General features: G+C 33.1%; 3 protein-coding genes across 4 annotated transcripts; 1 reads left to right on the top strand and 2 right to left on the bottom strand.

Annotated features, from left to right (window-relative positions):
- Nucleotides 1-141: 141 nt before the first annotated feature.
- LOC134278242 (elongation of very long chain fatty acids protein AAEL008004-like) lies at nt 142-3,628 on the bottom strand (the record flags this gene model as incomplete). Its single annotated transcript, XM_062760560.1, has 4 exons — nt 3,264-3,628; nt 1,619-1,806; nt 313-396; nt 142-198 (listed from the first exon to the last, which is right to left on the bottom strand). Coding segments are annotated over exons 1-4 (387 nt in total), but the record flags the coding sequence as incomplete, so codon positions are not given.
- A 7,243-nt stretch (nt 3,629-10,871) lies between these two features.
- On the bottom strand, nt 10,872-13,422 carry LOC134278241 (bcl-2-like protein 1). The gene is made up of 2 exons (XM_062760559.1): nt 12,738-13,422; nt 10,872-12,110 (listed from the first exon to the last, which is right to left on the bottom strand). The coding sequence occupies exons 1-2, from the start codon at nt 13,302-13,304 to the stop codon at nt 11,994-11,996; spliced, it is 684 nt and encodes a 227-aa protein (XP_062616543.1). The 5' UTR covers nt 13,305-13,422; the 3' UTR covers nt 10,872-11,993.
- A 152-nt stretch (nt 13,423-13,574) lies between these two features.
- Nucleotides 13,575-18,159, top strand: LOC134278240 (uncharacterized). Of its 2 annotated transcripts, none has more exons than XM_062760558.1 (2): nt 13,575-13,723; nt 17,655-18,159. In XM_062760558.1, exon 2 carries the CDS (start codon nt 17,658-17,660, stop codon nt 18,078-18,080), a length of 423 nt encoding a protein of 140 aa, XP_062616542.1. In that variant the 5' UTR covers nt 13,575-13,723; nt 17,655-17,657; the 3' UTR covers nt 18,081-18,159. The 2 variants fall into 2 exon arrangements, with proteins under 2 accessions (XP_062616542.1, XP_062616541.1); XM_062760557.1 differs by lacking the exon at nt 13,575-13,723 and adding an exon at nt 17,425-17,573.
- The last annotated feature ends 378 nt before the right edge of the window (nt 18,160-18,537 follow it).

Genomic DNA, 18,537 nt, shown 5'->3' with positions numbered 1-18,537 from the left:
TTTTTCTTTCTCAGTATAAAGAAAATCTGTAATGGGTTAAAATATTTAAAAAAAATCAATTTTGAGGTTTTTCAAAATTTTGATTGATGTATGATTTAGAATTGATGAAATGTTCTTTTATTTATATGTACATGTACATACCGTGTCAAGGAATTCTATTAACTTTGACAAGTAGTAAAGCCAAATAACATTTGCCAGCTGTAATATAACAAAGACATATGGATAATGTACATGCTTTAGAGACAACACTTGGTAATTCAGGAATAGCAAATTTCATTACGATTTGATGAGGTAGTAAAATCAATCACTTACTCTTAAAGCTTGCGGATTGTTGGAATAGTCAACTGGTTGACACACTTTGCTAAAATTTGAATTAAACCAAGTAGTTACCAATGTCTGCGAAAAGAAAGAAAAGCAGCACTTAAACTAAACTTATGTCGTTGTTAAATGTTTTGATGTGATTAAGTTACTAAACAGCAACAGTAGACTCTCTGTAGATCTATAGGTCGTCAAAAATAGATGATCATCCAATCCTTTTTTTAGACCAGTGAGTCGCTTTTAGTTTTACTTGCACCTGATGTTTTAAGAGGTGCGTGTTTGCTCTATTCCCAGTTTGTATGGTTTAAATGAACTTACTAGTATCATCGTCGGATACCCATGAGTGCTCTCATTTTTTACTCTATGTGAGGAGTAAAATACGAGGACACACTTAGGCTGTTAGGTATCTTCGACGATGTGAACTTATGAGCTTGTTCGTTATCTCCATATTTCATAGCCTATTTGGTTATCAAATTTAGTTGTAAAATCAAACAAATATATACCTACGAATATATAAGGCATTCAATAAATTATATTGTATTCAATGTCTATTTATCATGTATATGATTTAGGTACTAAAACTCAAGTGGATGCCCCAGCTGCAAATCTGATATTCATCGATCGTAAAAATAGTTTAGGGATGGCAAACCAACTACAGCGGTCCTTCAGATATCCGGATGCTTCAGTATCCGGACAGCTTTTCATGGGAACAAATTTTTTTTAAATGTTATTTTGTCTTGTTTAACTGGTAAATCAGATATCCGGAAGCTTCACATATCCGCACAAATTGACCAGGAACCAAAGTGTTCGGATAAATGAGGCTCCACTGTATTTTTTTATGCGCCCAGATCGATAGATGCAGGGCGCATATTGTTTTTGTCCTGTCTGTTTGTCTGTTTATCTGTTTGTCTGTCTGTCAGTTGTCAACTTTAACCTTCACCATAACGTATGAACCAAAAGAGATAGAGACTTCTTATTTGGTATGCATACTGCACTAATAAAGTTCTCTTAAATGACATCAAGGTCAATGACCTTGTGACCTAGACAGTGACCTATATGCTAAAAATAGCTTTTTCGACTTTTTGCCACAACTTTTGAACCATAGGAGATAGGGACTTCATATTTGGTATACATACTAATAAGGTTCTTTCAAATGACACCAAAGTCAATGACCTTGTGACCTTGTTTTAATATCAAATAGCTATAGCTTTACATACATGTACATGTTCTAGTAATTTTGCAACAGTTTGTTGAAGTGAGCAAATTTGTTTACCAGTACATGATTTATATGTATATGTACCTCGTGAAACATGTAAGCACTAAGCGCCACCATACAGAAGTTGTAGAAGATCATTATATTCTTGAGATCGTATGCTTTCCTTGACTGCATCCAAACAGGCCCCATCTTCACCAGATACAGATATGCACCGATACTCAGAAAGAGGGAGACTGGGGATCGAACCATGAACCAATCTGCAGTTCGCGGGTCTGTGATTAATAAAAAATATATTATTTCAAATTAGTTGCAGTAATAAAAAAACTTTGGTTAAGTTTTATTTAAAATTTTAAATTTGTATTTCATGGGGGTCTGACAGTATTAGAAATTATAAGTGGCTTTGTTTGTAATATACGTATACGTATACGTGTAGTATACGTGAACAAGCAAATTTCAATTATTAAAATTGGGGGCACAATATTAATGTCACCACAACCACCCCAAGCTCTGTTGGACCTGAATTATGTTCTCTTTTTGGAAGGAGGAGGGGTGTTAGATCTTAATGACGCAAAATTACTTAATTGTTTATTTAACAGGCACCTGACTTACTTATTTTTCTTTTTTTAAAAAAATATACCCCCTACCTAATAATCTCTATAATATCGGTCATTGTCAGATGTCTGGTGAGAAAACCACCTTTAAAAGGAAAATTTCTATTGGATTTATCTTCAAAATCTTATATAGACTTGATCATTTCCTGTAGGATATTTCATAAAATGTTGATATTTTAGGGAAAATAGCATTATGCAATTAGGAATAGACTTTTCCAACAGGTACGCATTGAACATTAAAATGAACAGAGCTAATATTACACTGCATGGTCCTCTGCAAAGAAAGATAACTCTAATGTTGAAAATTTTCAAATCCATAACAATTATTTTTAAAAAATGTCACGCGTCGTATTTAGAGAGAGAAAAAAATCTTTCGATCTCCTTGAGGGAAGGGTTTTTAAATATTCATTTACATGTACTATATATACTTTCCAGAAGCATCTGTAGTGTTCTCTTTAGAGAAGTGGACGAGCTTTCACCTACATTTATGTGGACGTAGGCGAAAGCCTGTCCCCTTCTCTAAAGAGAATAGATAACCCCACTTCAACTGATAGACAAAATATAACGAGCTTATCTATATTTTCTTAAAAAACACTTTTCCAAGGTGGTTGAGGGGGCGGGCGCGGGGGGGGGGGGGGGGGGGGGGAATCCAGAATTTTTTAAGGGGGTCCACCCACCTCAGTTAAAAAGAGATATATATAGAGAAAAAAAAAAGTAAAATCATTACTCACTTCCCAAAAAAGAAAAAAAAAACCCTCACATTTCGAGGAGGGGTTTGCGTTTTATGGGGGGGGGGATTTAAGGTCACTTTTACTTGGTTTAATATATACATTTGATAACTCTGCAAATTCTTAGGGGGTCCAGACCCCCGACCCCCCCCCCCCCCTCTAGATCCGTGCATGGGGTTGATGAGCGTCATCCACACTTAAAGTACTTAAATTAATTCCCAATCTTCACGGCTCATGGTCCCCAGAAAATAAAACATTCTTTTTCAGGTATATGTATAAAATCATCTCAGGTGGTGACAATGCAGCTAAAAACACTTCATTTTACAACATGTACAATGTAACATACATGGATGACATGGTTATATATGTACATTGTATGTCTGAACTTACCGCTGAGGTCGTCCACAATATAATGGTAAAGCTGGGATCCCTCTGTAATTTTATTCATTCTGGATTATGCGCGTGAATCCTGTGAGAAAATCGTAAAAAATGAAAAAAATCAATCCTCGGAATTCTCAATTTTAAGTTTTTAATTTGGGGAGGAAAAAGTCTTCAGCAACACAACCCGAAATCGTGTGATTGCTGTAGGCCTAACTGAACAAATCAAATCTTTAAGTAGCTATTCCAAACAATGACTGTTTAATGCAAGGCAATATTTTTGTCTCAAAGTGAAATTCACTTGGATTTCATTTCTTATTCTTTTCAAACGATCTTCGAGAATACATGTAGACAACGTGTGCTCTTTTTACTATAAGAACATTATAACAGGAAATGTAATGGAGACAGATTTACCACGGAAGTATATGTATCAGGAAGAATTAAATGCAGGATCTTCTTTAGAGCAGTCCTAGTGTTTGTTTATCTTTAAAAAAGTTTGTTTCCTGTCTGAATTCTAGGAGAACCCCCCCCCCCCCCTTGAAATATGCCTGTTTTAATACTGGCTTTTACCCACCCCGCCCCCACTACATCTTTTTGCATTTTTTTAAAGTTTAGGCTATATAGAGTGAACATATTATCTCTTACTAGATCTAGATAAAGACTATTTTCTCTTTATTTTTAAATTTATTGAAAAATAAATGAAATAACCTTTCCTTCACTGAGTGGATCGGAGGATTTACTCTCTGCAGATTTTAAAATGACCAAAAAGCTATACATAGAATTTAAGATGTCTTATGAAAATGACATTTCATTCATCTTTACATATTCACCTGACTGATATAATTTACATATTCACCTGACTGATATAATTTACATATTCACCTGACTGATATAATTTACATATTCACCTGACTGATATAATTTACATATTCACCTGACTGATATAATTTACATATTCACCTGACTGATACATGTATAATTGTCATTTCTATTTTTCCCTAATAGATGCATTTTTTGCAATTTCTATTTTCCCTATCATTTCTTGAATATCCATTTTCATTTTATTTCAAACATATACACATCTACATGTAAAAGTTAAATCACCTCAAAATTTCATCTTTTCTTAAAGACATGCGTATAAGAAATCTTTAATGTTGTAGATAAATAAACAATAATTACGTACCTCAGTATATTACGGTTTCTACGTGTAAGTTATGAGACGAAGTCGAAATTCATGTATATACTCTAATTAGACACGTGGACTAATACCGGCATGTTTTTCCCCATTGAATTATGACTTTATTCTATTGTACTCTAGGATCTATTATTAAATGTCCATAATTCATATCCAGACAAAATATAACGGAAACATGTACATGAACATTGAACTTGTCAAGAATGTTATCGATTTCTAACTTTTAAATTTTGGACAAATAACATACAGTTCATAAAAACTCAGTGTTTTCAGATATATTTATCGTTATTTTTTTCAACACTAGAATTTGAGTTGAAAAGTTAATTTTAAATTTAGTACTGAGATAAATTTTGATCCATTGATCCTATTATGTTTAAAGCCCAATATGTACAGATCTAGCGACCCAGTATTGACCTCGTTTAAATATGGTCACGGTACTCGTATATGTACATGTATTGTATTTGTATTGGTTATATTTAAGGGATAAGTGGACATTTATGAAATATTGTTTAATTCAAGCCATTGACCACTGAAATTAGTTGTCTATTTTCATTTTCCGTATTTACTACTTCGTTTTTGACTTGGTGTATGTTTGCTGTTAGGAAGTCAAACCAGAAGTCTCTGTCGAGACTGTAGCTCTACTTGTTTGTACTTATAACAGAGAAAGAGAAAAGTAGGAGTTGGGTTAAAATTTTGCAACAGAAAAAGAATTTTACAAATATATCAATTTTAGTTACCATGGCAACATCATTCATCAAAATCAAAAATCCAATAAAGACGATTATGAATCTTGGTGTGGACTACTTGCACGCTGCATTGTATTAAAATCAGACCAAAACTGTAGGTGGAGTAGCATTTTGAAAGTTTGTGGAAGAAATTTCTATTTTTAGTTACACTGGCAACAATGTTCATCGAAATCAAAAAACAATATATAGAATTATGCATCTTAGTGAAGTCTATATATACTTGTGTGCCATATAATATTTTAAAAAATCAGTTCAAAACGTTTAAGTTATATAACATCCCATACCTCCTAGTCAGGTTGGATTGTAGGCCGGGTAATGTAAAATCCTGGCTTATATTTGAATAAATGTGTGAGAAAAAATCAGTTCAAAACTATTTTGAAAGTATTTCACAGAAATTTTTATTGTTAATAACCCTGGCAACACCGTTCATCGAAATAAAAAACCGATGAACAGAGTTATTTATATCTCAGTGTACTCTATTTGTGTGCCAAGTTATATTGATATCATATCAAAACTAAAGAAGGAGTAGCATTTTGAAAGTATTTTAATACTTTTTCTTCTATTTTTAGTAACCACGACAACACTGCTCATCGAAATCAAAAACTGATAAACAGAATTAAATGTATCTCAGTGTACTCTACTTGTGCGTCACGTTATATTGAAATCAGATCAAAACTGTTGGAGGAGTAGCATTTTGATAGTATTACACAGAACTTTCAATTTTTAGTAACCACAGCAACACGTACCGTTCATCGAAATCAAAAACCGATATACAGATTAATGTATATTTAGTTAGTGTAGTTTACTTGTGTGCCAAGTTATATTGAAATCAAACCAAGATTGTGGGAGGAGTAGCATTTTGCAAAATTGTCTATAGACAGCAATACAGCTATACGGACGACGGACAAACTACTATCGCATAAACTATTCTGGTCTCTGACCAGAAGAGCTAAAACAGACACAGAAGCTTACAGATAAATATTTTTGAATATATTTGAAAATATTACATACAACCCTAAAAGAGGTGTACATACGTTGACATACATGTAATATCCTTTTGACTAGACTTGTCTGCCTAGCTGTCCGTCTATCTGTAATAATTACAGAGTATCGGTAACAACATTTGAAATCTTAGAAAGTTTTTTTCCTTATAATTTAAGAATTCAAGATGTATATTCGAAGCCATACTTGCATGTGGTCATGTAATATGTGGATTTATTGCGATAATCATAACCCTAGCTAACAGATGGGTTTGAATCACGGACCTTAACTGCGTAAGCCTTGTCTAGGGTGAATCATAATTTTAAACTTGCTAACCAGAATCTGAAAGCCTATAACAAAATGAACGATGACAAAATTTACCGAAAATAAATTCAAAATATCATAGAAATTCAACATCCTCTTTTTCTTAATAACTTCCCTCTGAATGATTGTTTCGATACCCAAAGAGCAACAACTCGAGCAAATCATGCAGACGGCAACGAACATTGACTTAAAACTCCTGGCACAAAACAAACCAAGATTGATATAAATTGATATTAATAATCGGATTTTTAAATTTTAAATTAAAATTGAAAAAAATTTAATATAGAAAAGTTCATTGAAAGGGCGGATGCCGGTGCCCCTCAGGCGCGGATCTAGAAATTTTTCAAAAGGGGGGGGGTTGAAGGATTTTTCAAAGGGGGGTTTTGAAGGGGAAAAGAGTAATTTTAACGTACATTTTAGACATACATGTAGTTAAATAACTCAATAGGATACCGGGTGGGTATGGTTTTTAAAAGGGGGAGGTTGATCAACCTGGGAAAAAGTACTTGTATGAATTACTTGTAAGTTTTTGAAAAATAAAAAGGAAATTAAATATATCTCCGAATCCGAAAATCTTAAGAACAAAATACGGTATTAGCAATTATTCGCCGCAAATAATACGATATTTTAATCATCTTTGTATCATAGATGCGAAATATATTCTACAGGTACCAAAATGACGTAATTTTTAACTATGACGTCACTGATACGCGCTAAACATTGGTTGCGCAAAATCGTTAAATTATGCTGGAAAATGGGTAATCTTTGCAGAAATTAGACCCTTTCACATGCAACAACCACTTTTGTACTCCGCATATAAGTTCATCATTAAATTTAGTTATATTAAAATAGTGTTGGTTGTCACCTGTGATCAATATGAATTTTACAAAAGTTAGCATACGGATATAGATATTTTACCAACGCAATGTTCCTGATTCGATGCTAATGACGCTTAATTTACACAGAATGAGATTTTTTTATTTCAAGTCCCATCACTGGACTTAGTAAACTATACAAATACCCCTAAATATAAATAAAATATTTTGAAAACAAAGTATAAATTGCAGTTAAAGATGCCGCTTATGCTGTTTATACATCGTACATGTATGCACTTGCATACTCGTATAGTGTCCGTCGGCTGTACATGTAGCATTGAATAACAGCACAAAAATATCATTCACATTAATAGCACGATATTTTTTAAATCTAATTATTACAAGAATAACTTTAAAAATCTGTGATACATGTATCTCCAGAATAATTATATTTTCCTTTACGAGTCTTTAATTCCTCAATGTGTATGTAGTGTTTAATACTAGTCATAAATAGTGTGACCTCCGAACAATCATGAGAACCATTAAAAATACAATAAAATGCACATACATTGAATAAACTTTTACGATAACATTTAAATGTAGCATTAAAGTACATGTATGGTTCAACATTTAATTTTTCAGATCAAGTATTGCTTTATAGCCATTAATTGTGAAATACAAATATTTATACATGTACATGCTGTAAATCTTGGCAGTGTGTAGTTGATAGCAGATCAAAAAATAAAAAACACAACCAATCCAAGAAAATAATAGATACTATATAGATAGTACGCACATTGATAGTACGGAATAGCGCATACAAATTCAAATGTTTATTTATTATAATTTTTTTGCAAATATTTTTTGCATTGAACATTACTAGGTTTAACACACACACACAATTTCCACAGACACGTTACGTTACAGTATAGGTTTAAAATTGGGAAAGTGGTGCTGTTTGGAAAAACATATTGGTACTGAAGTTCGAACCCATACCCTTCCCCCCCCCCCAACGAAATAGGTTATTCGTGTTTGGACAATGGACATAACCTTGTTTTCTTGCTTGTCAGTTATTTTTTTTTTGGGGGGGGGGGCCTAAAATTTTCTTCTTACACTTAGCCCCCCTCCCCCTTTTAATTTGCTTCCGACGCCGATGCAGAGTCATAAATTACATGTTATATTTAGAAGCCAGTGGTTATTTAGTATAAAAAAAAAACAAAACAAAAACAAAAAAAAAAAAAAAAAAAAACTTAAAAAGACTTAAAATGATGCGCATGATAGGGAATTTTGAAATTTATCTGACATTGATCATCGACACTCAGCCGCTTCTGATTTGTGATCAAGCTAAGGACTCCCCTACCTTTATCCTTGGATTTTCAGATTTTTTTATTACATGTAACAGTAGAGAGTCAAACGGTTGAGGCAGAACCCACGTAATTCTTTGTTACGAAGGAAAGCAGATCGTCTCCGGCCCTCGGGCTGATATGGGGCCACTCGGGCTGATATGACATATGATATGGATTTTAGTATGTAATATTCTCTATATATAGTATTTAAAAAATAATACTAAAGAAGTTGGCCTCTACACCACCCCTTCACCCCTGAAACATGACTTTCGAGTTTGAACAATTCCCCCCCCCCCCTTTTATGTTTTTTTTTTATTTTCATTAATATTTTGTTTTTTGCTTGTCAACTATTTTCAGGTAAGTTATTTTTTTTTCATCTTTGCCCCCCCCCCCCCCCTCATTTTCAAAAACGATGCTACGTCACAACAACATTTTCTGGAAAGGAAATACCTATTTATGGGGGGGGGGGGGCAGCTAAAAAAAAAATATATTTATTCTCCGTTCTATCAATATATATTTTTTTGGAGAGCTACAGTTCTGCAACTATGGGAGAGGGTGGGGTTTCATTTTGTATTTACAACCGAATTTATTTATATAACACAACATTAATTAGCCCTTCACTGAACATTTTCTAGAACTAGAGTAAAAACACAACAAAAATTTGAACTTTCTTCTTTCTCTTTCTTTTTTGAAAATCCAAAGGGGGGGGGGGGGTTGCAACCCCCGTAACCCCCCTCTGGATCCGCCACTGCCCCTCCCCCTCCCCCACTTTAAGTTGCACTGCAGTATAATAGAAAAATTAGGGTAATGTAGTAATGTACTTGTACATGCACTGCAGTATAGTAGAAAAATAAGGGTAATGTAGTAATGCCCTAAAGAAGTTGCATCCCCCCCAAAAAGGATTTTCGAGTTTCGAACATTGTTTTTTCGTTTCAGGTAAGTAATTTTTCTCTGCTCACCACACCCACCAACCCCCTTTCAAAAATAATGTTACCTTTCAATAAAGTCAAAGGAAAATTCATATATTGTAATGCAATAATATGGAGATATAACGATCGAACAATATTCAAGCTCATAAGTCCATTAAATTAAGCAATACTAAATAGGAGCAGAGCAAACACGGACCTCCATAACATCAGAGTTGGGATAGGGTGCCATGGATAGAGAAGTGAGCATCCCTTCTCGACCCTGTGCTACTTGTCATGATCGTGAAAATCTGTCGACAATTTAGTGTGTAAATAATAGCCTAACAATTAGAATGGAAAACGCTAATCAGCATTTGACTTAATGCTAGATTGTATTTGCTGTCTGACAAGATCATTGTACTGACCACAGAACTTATGAAATGGTGACTTAAATCGAGACTGATTGTATTCTTGTTTCATCAACTTGTCAATAATTTTCCTCGTTTTAGAAATTGTTCATACGTAAAACATGCTCTTTCCAGGTTGTAACTTTAATTTTCTTGGATATTTCCGTTATATAAAAATGCATAGAACTCCATATGGCCTGAAGAAGACCCAGATAAATTCCAAATTCATATGATCAAGGTCATGGATTTGTATATATTCTTGTTTAACACCGAAATCTTTCTAACCAATTGCACCTTTATAATGAATTTTGATATCAATCTATCTAGATACACTAAGGTCGACCCCTATTGATTTTAGGATCAAAAGTTCAAGGTCAGAAACTCAATTAACATTTACCACTTTATAACAAGATTTCTTTGATTTTTCTCAATAGTTCCTGGTACTCAGCAGCTTCAAAAATCCCATTGATTTGAATTGTACACATTGCTCGTGCAACACAAGCCTGAGATAGTGAAATATAAATCACAACTCCCTAAGGCCTCAAAAAGACCCATATTGATTTAGAGTCAAGAGAAATATATATACATACAATGAAGCTTTTATAAGGTACATGTATTAGTGTTTCTGTAAGCTTTGGCAATTCATTAAAAGGAGATATATTTCAACTTAAAAAAATATCTATTGCTTTTAAGGCAAAAAGCTATAAGATGAAAGTTTTTTTTTTTAAAAGTAAACCTTTTTCTTTCTCAATCTGCATTTTGATCTCCCACTCTTCCGCTTTTCTTTACCACACATGGGGGACACATGCCTTTCTTTACCTTACACTGGGGACACAAATTCTCTGAATAAGCCAGTTTTTTAAACTTGTTTATGCTTTAATAAAATAATTGGATATTCAAATCAATTTTAATATTTTATTTGGATTTACATTGTCTATTGCACAAAAAGGATGCCTATATCATTTACAGCATCAAACAAAGAAACAAAAATTGAGATATTTCAGATATTCCATATTCAGTATTATAAGTTCATACTTTTTCCCTTTTCAACTTTTGATACTCTTTTGTAATGAAAAGTTACATACACATTTTTACAACACTAAAAAAATACTCTTAAAACTTGACAAGTTCTGAAAGAATTACTTTCATTTCAAACCAAAAAAATTTTAACTGCGTGTTCATTCGTGAGATCAATCATCTTTGCTGATTTACACATCAAAATAACATTTTACCGAATTACAGTCTTACAAACAATGTGAATAAGTTATTCGTGAGGTACAGGAAACTGCCCTTATTTTTTTCATAGGATGCTGCATTTTTATATAATACTAGTTCACATACATGTATTGAAAACATGTTATTTGGAAGAATAGCACTACTTTTGATTGCTTCAATACCAATAAATATGATATATTAACAAAATCTTCTGTATTTTTTTTTTCAATATGTATATATAAAATAATGGATTTGCTTACAACTATTAGAATAAAATTATAATAATTTTAACACTTTTTTTGGTGAAGATTCTGCCAATCACATCATATCAAATGGCAAGTTCTGTTGACATATGCTGCAAAAATAATAAGTTTTCCTAGCCTTCTCAACTTCGACAGCCAAAACATTCTATAATATTTAACTGTTAAATTATCACTACTAATAGTTTACACATTTTCAAGAGGAATGATTTTGTGGGTTTGACAAATTGTCAGCTTACAATAAATGAAAAATCATGTCTTTTGTCCCCCTTCTCATCAAAAATACACATTTAAAGTTATTTTTCAAAAAAATCTTTAAAATTGTCCATAATGTTGGGGATAAAGAATCCAAAATGGATTACACTTCTGTACAAATGACAATCAGTTGACAAAAATTATAAAAAACAAAAATAAAATAAAAATTGTCCCCAACTGAACACGATTTTCATTTTCTTAATTGTCTCAGAGACTGTTGCATCCTGGGGTAGGATGAGTGGAGTTTATCAGCTGACTAGATGTTTGGTTGTTCACTCCTGCGTGTTGATTGTTCAACGATTTGCGACCATCGTTCCTAAGGTCACGAGGCCAACAGCAGTGAACATGAGTCCTTTCCATAACTTGTCTTCTGTTGCTCCTTGCTCTGGGAAATAATCAGCGAAGGCATCCTGTAAATGATAAAAATATCTTGCTTGAGAAAAACAATTCGGACACAATACCTGATGTCACGTATCGTGCGATCTTTCTTATAGGACAAATAAGGATTAGCCAGACATGGTTATTTTATGTAGCGGTTTGACTAACACTACATGACTTCTCCATACATGGAAATTTTAAAAATAGTTTTCGACAAAAGGGCCCTTTAAATTAAAAAAATATGCCAAGTTCGAAAAATGCGAATTAAAGGCATACAATGATTCACCCATATTTGTGGTAAAAATCCAATCCAAAGTGGTTTTAGAAGGAATTTGGCTATCTGCCAAATGTATTCAGTAACGACAATATTCAATGAAAATTCAATACACTCGCTGGCACACTACCAAAGCATGTCTGGCGCTTTTGAAGAGAAACTAAGCAACCGTGAAGACCTTACATTCTAATAATTCTTAACATGAATACTTCAAAGACATTTAATGATTCTTTATAAAAATAGAAAAAATCCCCATAGATACTTAGTTTTGGGATATACTTTTTTAATGTCAGATATTATTTTCTCTTCATTTTATTATGTTTTAAATAGAAAGTGTCATTAAATCATACATAAATTATTAATCTAATAAGAATATTTTGCTTACCCATCCCCCATTATCTAAGATCCACTTCCCCAATTTACTCGCAACATATTTTCCAGCATACAAGGCAATTCTTTCTTCAGAATCAGGAGTGTGCTTCTTACAATGAACAGATAACCTAGCAGCAAAAGTATACACCGCAACAATTCTACCCCAGTTAATTGTCCCATCTTCAAAAATTTCATCAGCAACTGATACAAATGTTGAGAAGGCATTAGTGTCATTCACATTTAGTTTTTGCACCATAGATTTGAAAGCGATATTATGACGATCAGACATTTCTTTCACAGTTCTTCTCATGGTTTTACAGTATCTATTTTGGGGAGCTCTATCACTGTTATCCTCGAACGTAGCAATCACATCTGAAGCAATCACTTCTGCCATCTGTCGAACTTTGTCCATAGGTGTTGTGCTGCCAGGAGTTTGTGTTTCTTGATCTAACCTCGCCATATCTTGACCAAGTCCCGCAAATCCAGGAAGAAGACCAAGCTGCCGGTTAATTTCGGTGAAAAAATTTCCTTTGAGAAAGTTTCCATTTGAATGTTTCAGGTTTTCTACTTCACTAGCCATTTCTAAGTCAAAATTCACAACTAACTGTTCAAATAAATCAACAAGAAATGAGATGTAAACAAATAACAAGAAGTCTTTATACGTCTATCCTCTCAAAATGGCTGCGGTCTTCTCACAGAACGAACACTTCACGTGATATCTAATCTTCTCTATTATTGGTTGGTAGTGTTTATAAAGTTTGTGACGTAGATATGTGTATATTTATAGAAAATTCTTTTATTGATTGGATACGTCATTCAGAAAGAAAGGATTTGATTGGACAATGATTACAGGAATTCCTTGCTAGCCGAGAGGGGAATGAAAAATTTACGGAAGAGTTTTCCTCCTCTCACAGAAGTAGTTGTTGAATATTTTGGGAAAAATAGTTGATCAACTTATCGTAATTAAAAAAAACTTTACAAAGGAAGTGGAAATTACAGGTATGTATACTTATCTCAAAGTAGCTCTTTAGTATCTCTCCAATAGCAAGGCCGAATTTCCTCAAAAACATCTTTTAGATATAAACATAAGTACCATAATTATGATCCTATCTCCATGTGAGAAGAATATGTGCTAACAATGTTTTTTTCCTTTCAATATTGTTAGTTTGACTGATTCTGATGTAGTTTTTCCACTGCAAAAACAGATCGCTAAACATTTTGATTTAAAAGTTCTACATGTATTATCATGATTATAGCATACAAAGCCTGATGCATGCAGTGTTCTGTAGTTCAGTAACATACATGTATTTGCTCAATTTCATTCATGAATAGTATATGATAAAGAAACATTGTATAACTGTGACAGAGGCACTAAACTCGCTTGCATTTTTGTTGTCAAATATTTGCATTAAGTATGCCAATGTGATAATTTTGTTGGTATTCCAAAAGAACTCAGAACTCAGTAATTAACCACTCATTTAATACAAGTCAGCACACAAAGGGTAAAAAAGCCAAGGGGGACAAAATTCAGCTTGCTATAACATTAAGCATAAATTCTTTTTAAGTGTGTTCGCTCCAAGTTTATTTTACTGTACCATATTGGATTTGTAGAAATAATCATGATTATTGGAAAACCCTTAAGTACGTGTATAGACCCTCAATATCCCAAAGCCTTCAATTTCTCAGAGTTTTTCTTAGTCCCATTAAGTTTGAAATATCAAGGTTTGAGTGATCGTAGAAATGGTAGATGTGTAACACTTTAGACAAATCAATGCATATAAATGAACTTCAAAAAACTGGTGTCATTAAAGTTAAATAAAGCTTCTGTCCAAGTTGTGTTAAAAAAAAGATAAAAAAAAGATGTAGACTTATAATGCTTAGTACATGAATTCTTTAAAGATTTATTTTAAATTATAAGATACAATATATTTATAATTACATAAAGCTAGTGAATCTTTAATATTAAAACTTAGTGTTGCATGATCATGATATTCCTTGTATATAATGGCAATCAGGGTAACTGGGTTAAAATTTAAACATTTGTTGTCTGAAAATTGATTTCCTGTCATGTAACATGAACAAAGTAGTACTTGCATGTTTATTATCAAAACTATAGAAATTGGAGGTATGAATGAAAAGTTCAGTTTGATCAAAGGAGAAGAAATATAACCATATACGTAAATAGAAGCTGCGTAAAGTTCTGTAGCAATGAAATGGGAGATATACCAAATAATAATCATACTCAAAAAGTATTTAAAAAATAAAATTGAAATCAGAGTAAACACAGACCTCCAAAAACATTTGAGATGGGATCAGGAGCCATGGAAAAGTAGGCAGCCCCTGGCAGCTGGTCACACCTGCTATGTGCTCCTTGTCATGTTTTGCAATGAAAACATGTTATTGTATTAATTCTTTGTGTTTAATATATTAACTGATTACTCTGAATTCTATATTACATTTTTTATTCAATTACACTGCAAGTAACTTAGTCTTCCCCTGTAAATCAAGTTTTGATTGAATTCTTTTGGTTTGTGAAATATATTACACAACCTTAGTTACCTTTTATATTTGCATGTTCTGCATTGAATTATTGATTGAAGTACATGTTAGTAACAAATTATGATTTTCGATACCATCATTTTAATTTACAATGATACTCTATTGTTGCACTCTGTATATTGATTCTGTAATATCTCATACATTATCTTCAATTCATCAGCAGAATTTGATTTCCCATGTCAATGTGTTTGATATTTTTTTTCTGTACCATAAAGCAAAAGTCAAAGACCGCTACGTAAATTCTGCTTTGTTGTATAAAACATCAGGTTCTATTCACTTCAACCATTCAGACAACAACTCAAGTCAGCATCTATTTCCCTTGGCTGCACCTGCAGAATTAGTTGATGCCTCAGGGGACAATGAACTTGCATGTTCTATAAATCTATTGACCTCATAGCTATTTTTGTTGACATTGATCACTGAATGGCACAATAAGTTCAATGTTTTTAATTTGTTCATCATTTTGTATTATTATCAGTGGTGTTTATATGACATAGTAAAACCTTGACTATATTTGCATTCAGGTCAAGCAAGATAAAATATTCATAAAGCTACAGTGTATGCCTGCTTGAACATGTTGAATGATTTTTCAGTTGTGAGCAAATTTGTGAGTGGAAAAAGATTTGGGCCCCGCAAGGATTTGCGGGTGCCCTATAGTAATCACTCTGTCTGTCCGTCCGTCTGTCCGTCTGTCTGTCCGTCTGTCACTCTTCCGTCCACAAATTTTCTGTTTTTTGCTAATAACTTTTTTCATGGTTGCCCAATCAAGTTCAAATTTGTAATGGTAGTTCAGTAGGCAGAAATACACATTTTGATGCTAAGTTTGGTTCTCTATGTCTTCTGGTTTAGAGGTGGGGTGGTGGGGTAGATTCCTTAATTATGCATAAGAATGAATGAATAACTTTTTTTATGGTTGCCCAATCAAGTACAAATTTGGTACAGTACTTCAGTAGATAGAAATACATATTTTGATGTTAAGTTTGGTTCTCTATGTCCCATGGTTTGGAGCTGGGGTGGTGGGGTAGATTCCTTAACTTAATATAAGAATGCATTAGCAAAGAGAGATAACTTCTGAAGATGTTCCCATTGTTAATTTGTTATGCTGCTAGAAGTCCCTTGAGATTAATTAGCTTTCCTCCTTCCAGAGCGTTATCTTTATCTGTCACATTGAGATTAATTACCAACTCTGTCTGCAAATGAAGTTTGCTTTGAAGTTAAATCAATTTGGAATGCTATGAACACTTTGAAATGTGGATTTAAATATAAATTTTTATAATTTATTTTTGTTGATAGTTATGATTTCATTGAATTCTAAAAAAAAAAAAAAGAAATAGATTAAAGAAGATTTTTTAAATTTACTTTTTTCACTTTTTCAAAAATATTAATTCAAGAATACATGTATAATTAATTTTTAATGTACATGTAGTTGTATAAAAACTTCATTCTATCATTAACACTGAAAAAATTCTTATTGTAAATTTAGAAGAAAATGATGAGAGAGGTACAATTAATCCCTTGGGATTAATTATCTAGCCTGCTGCAGAAAATTTAGTAGGCTTTTCTTTATCTGTCACTTCAAGATTAATGAAAACCTTTGTCTGCAACTGCTGTTTGTTTGAAGTAGAGGTCAAGCCTTCATGATATTTGCATTTATTAAAGGCTGGCATTTATATGACACAAAGCTTCATAATTGTTTAAATATACATTCAATGTTAAGTTGTTCTTTACTGCCTAATGTAAATACATGTACAAGGATATTATTTTCAGGTTTTTAAATATTCAGGAATTATCTCTAAGTTTTAAGAATACAGTTCATGAGTTGCTGTTGCTTATTAATCAATCTGTAAGCGGCACCCTTTTAATTCTACCCCATGGCGGGGCCCTTGCTGACTGGTCAGTTTTCTAGTTAAACTGATATTTTTCATATTTATTGTGAGAGATATTATCTAGTAGACTTCCATTTTTCATATTATGATCTAAAGCAATAATAATGTTGCTTTCAAATTGAAAATTTATCATGTTCAGCCACAGCATTGGCTCAGCATGAAGTTTGGAAAATTGATTTGAGCAGATAAGCAGAAACAACATTGTTATTTTCTTTCAGTGCTGGGATATCAGCCAAAGAATATAACTAAAAGCAATTGACCACATTATATAATTTCCTTTCATGTGTGCTTTATGATACATTGAAAAGCAATTATCATTTATTGCACTGCAGAAAAGCATGTGTTCGTGTATTTAACTGTTTTTAGGGGAAGCCTAGATCTTCTAAGCTTTTGGGATGACTAAGGTAGCATATGTTTAATAAATATGAGAGGTACAACATACGATATCAAAAAGTACAAAATTGATTTTTATCCTATGATTTCAGGTCATGGGCTCTGAGGGAATGGAAGACGACCAAGAGGAAACTCAGAGAACCTTGCCCCACCCCAGCAACAACCCCAGAATTGAGGTCACGCGGGCGGAAAGTACGGACAGGACACAGAGTGATAACGAGGAGGAGATAGAAGAAAGCAGGAGAATAAGTCAACAGCGAGTCGAGCGGAGGGGATCCGTCCCCACTGGACTGGTAGAACACCATCTGAATCCCCAGTCACATTCCATCTGTGGACAGATTCTTAGAGTGATGGGAGATGAACATTATTCCAAAGGACTTGGGAAACATTTGAGGTACATGGGTGATGAAATGTGTTATTCATACTATTTAAGAAATGCGTATCATTCAGCTAGGGCAAATTCTTCCACTATGACAAACAGTCATTCATTACCTGACCTGAGGAGACACAAGGAATGATCAATTGATGTGAATTCTAGATGTCTGAAGTGTCGAGAAACCAATCAAGAGACATGCAGATTCATTTATCCATCATGATTATTGATTGTGATCATTGAGAATGAAGAAAAGGGGAGAGACTTCCTTAAACTCTCATAAAGAATAGTATATTACATGTAGTATGCAATTTGTAATTATGAAATGGTTGTTCATGTACATGCAGTCAAGAATGTAATATCTACTTGAAATCATAATGTCAAGAATTGTGATTTAGTGAAGTCATTAGTTGGAAAGGTTGAATCAAAGGCATTAATTGTGTCGTGTTTTCACATTGTGGATTTAGAACAGAATTTCTTTCATATAAGAACTTTTTATGAACATTGCACAGTAGGTTGATAGTTTTAAGGTTGTTAATACAGGAAGTGATGCGTTCTGCCTTGTTTACAAGTCTGTACGAGATAAATATCTCAGAAATATA

This window comes from Saccostrea cucullata, unplaced genomic scaffold (genome assembly GCF_032062105.1).
Source record: "Saccostrea cucullata isolate Sc308-1 unplaced genomic scaffold, CSIRO_AGI_Scuc_v1 ctg12115, whole genome shotgun sequence".
Lineage (NCBI taxonomy): Eukaryota > Metazoa > Mollusca > Bivalvia > Ostreida > Ostreidae > Saccostrea > Saccostrea cuccullata.
This window is presented reverse-complemented; position numbering and strand designations above follow the sequence as displayed.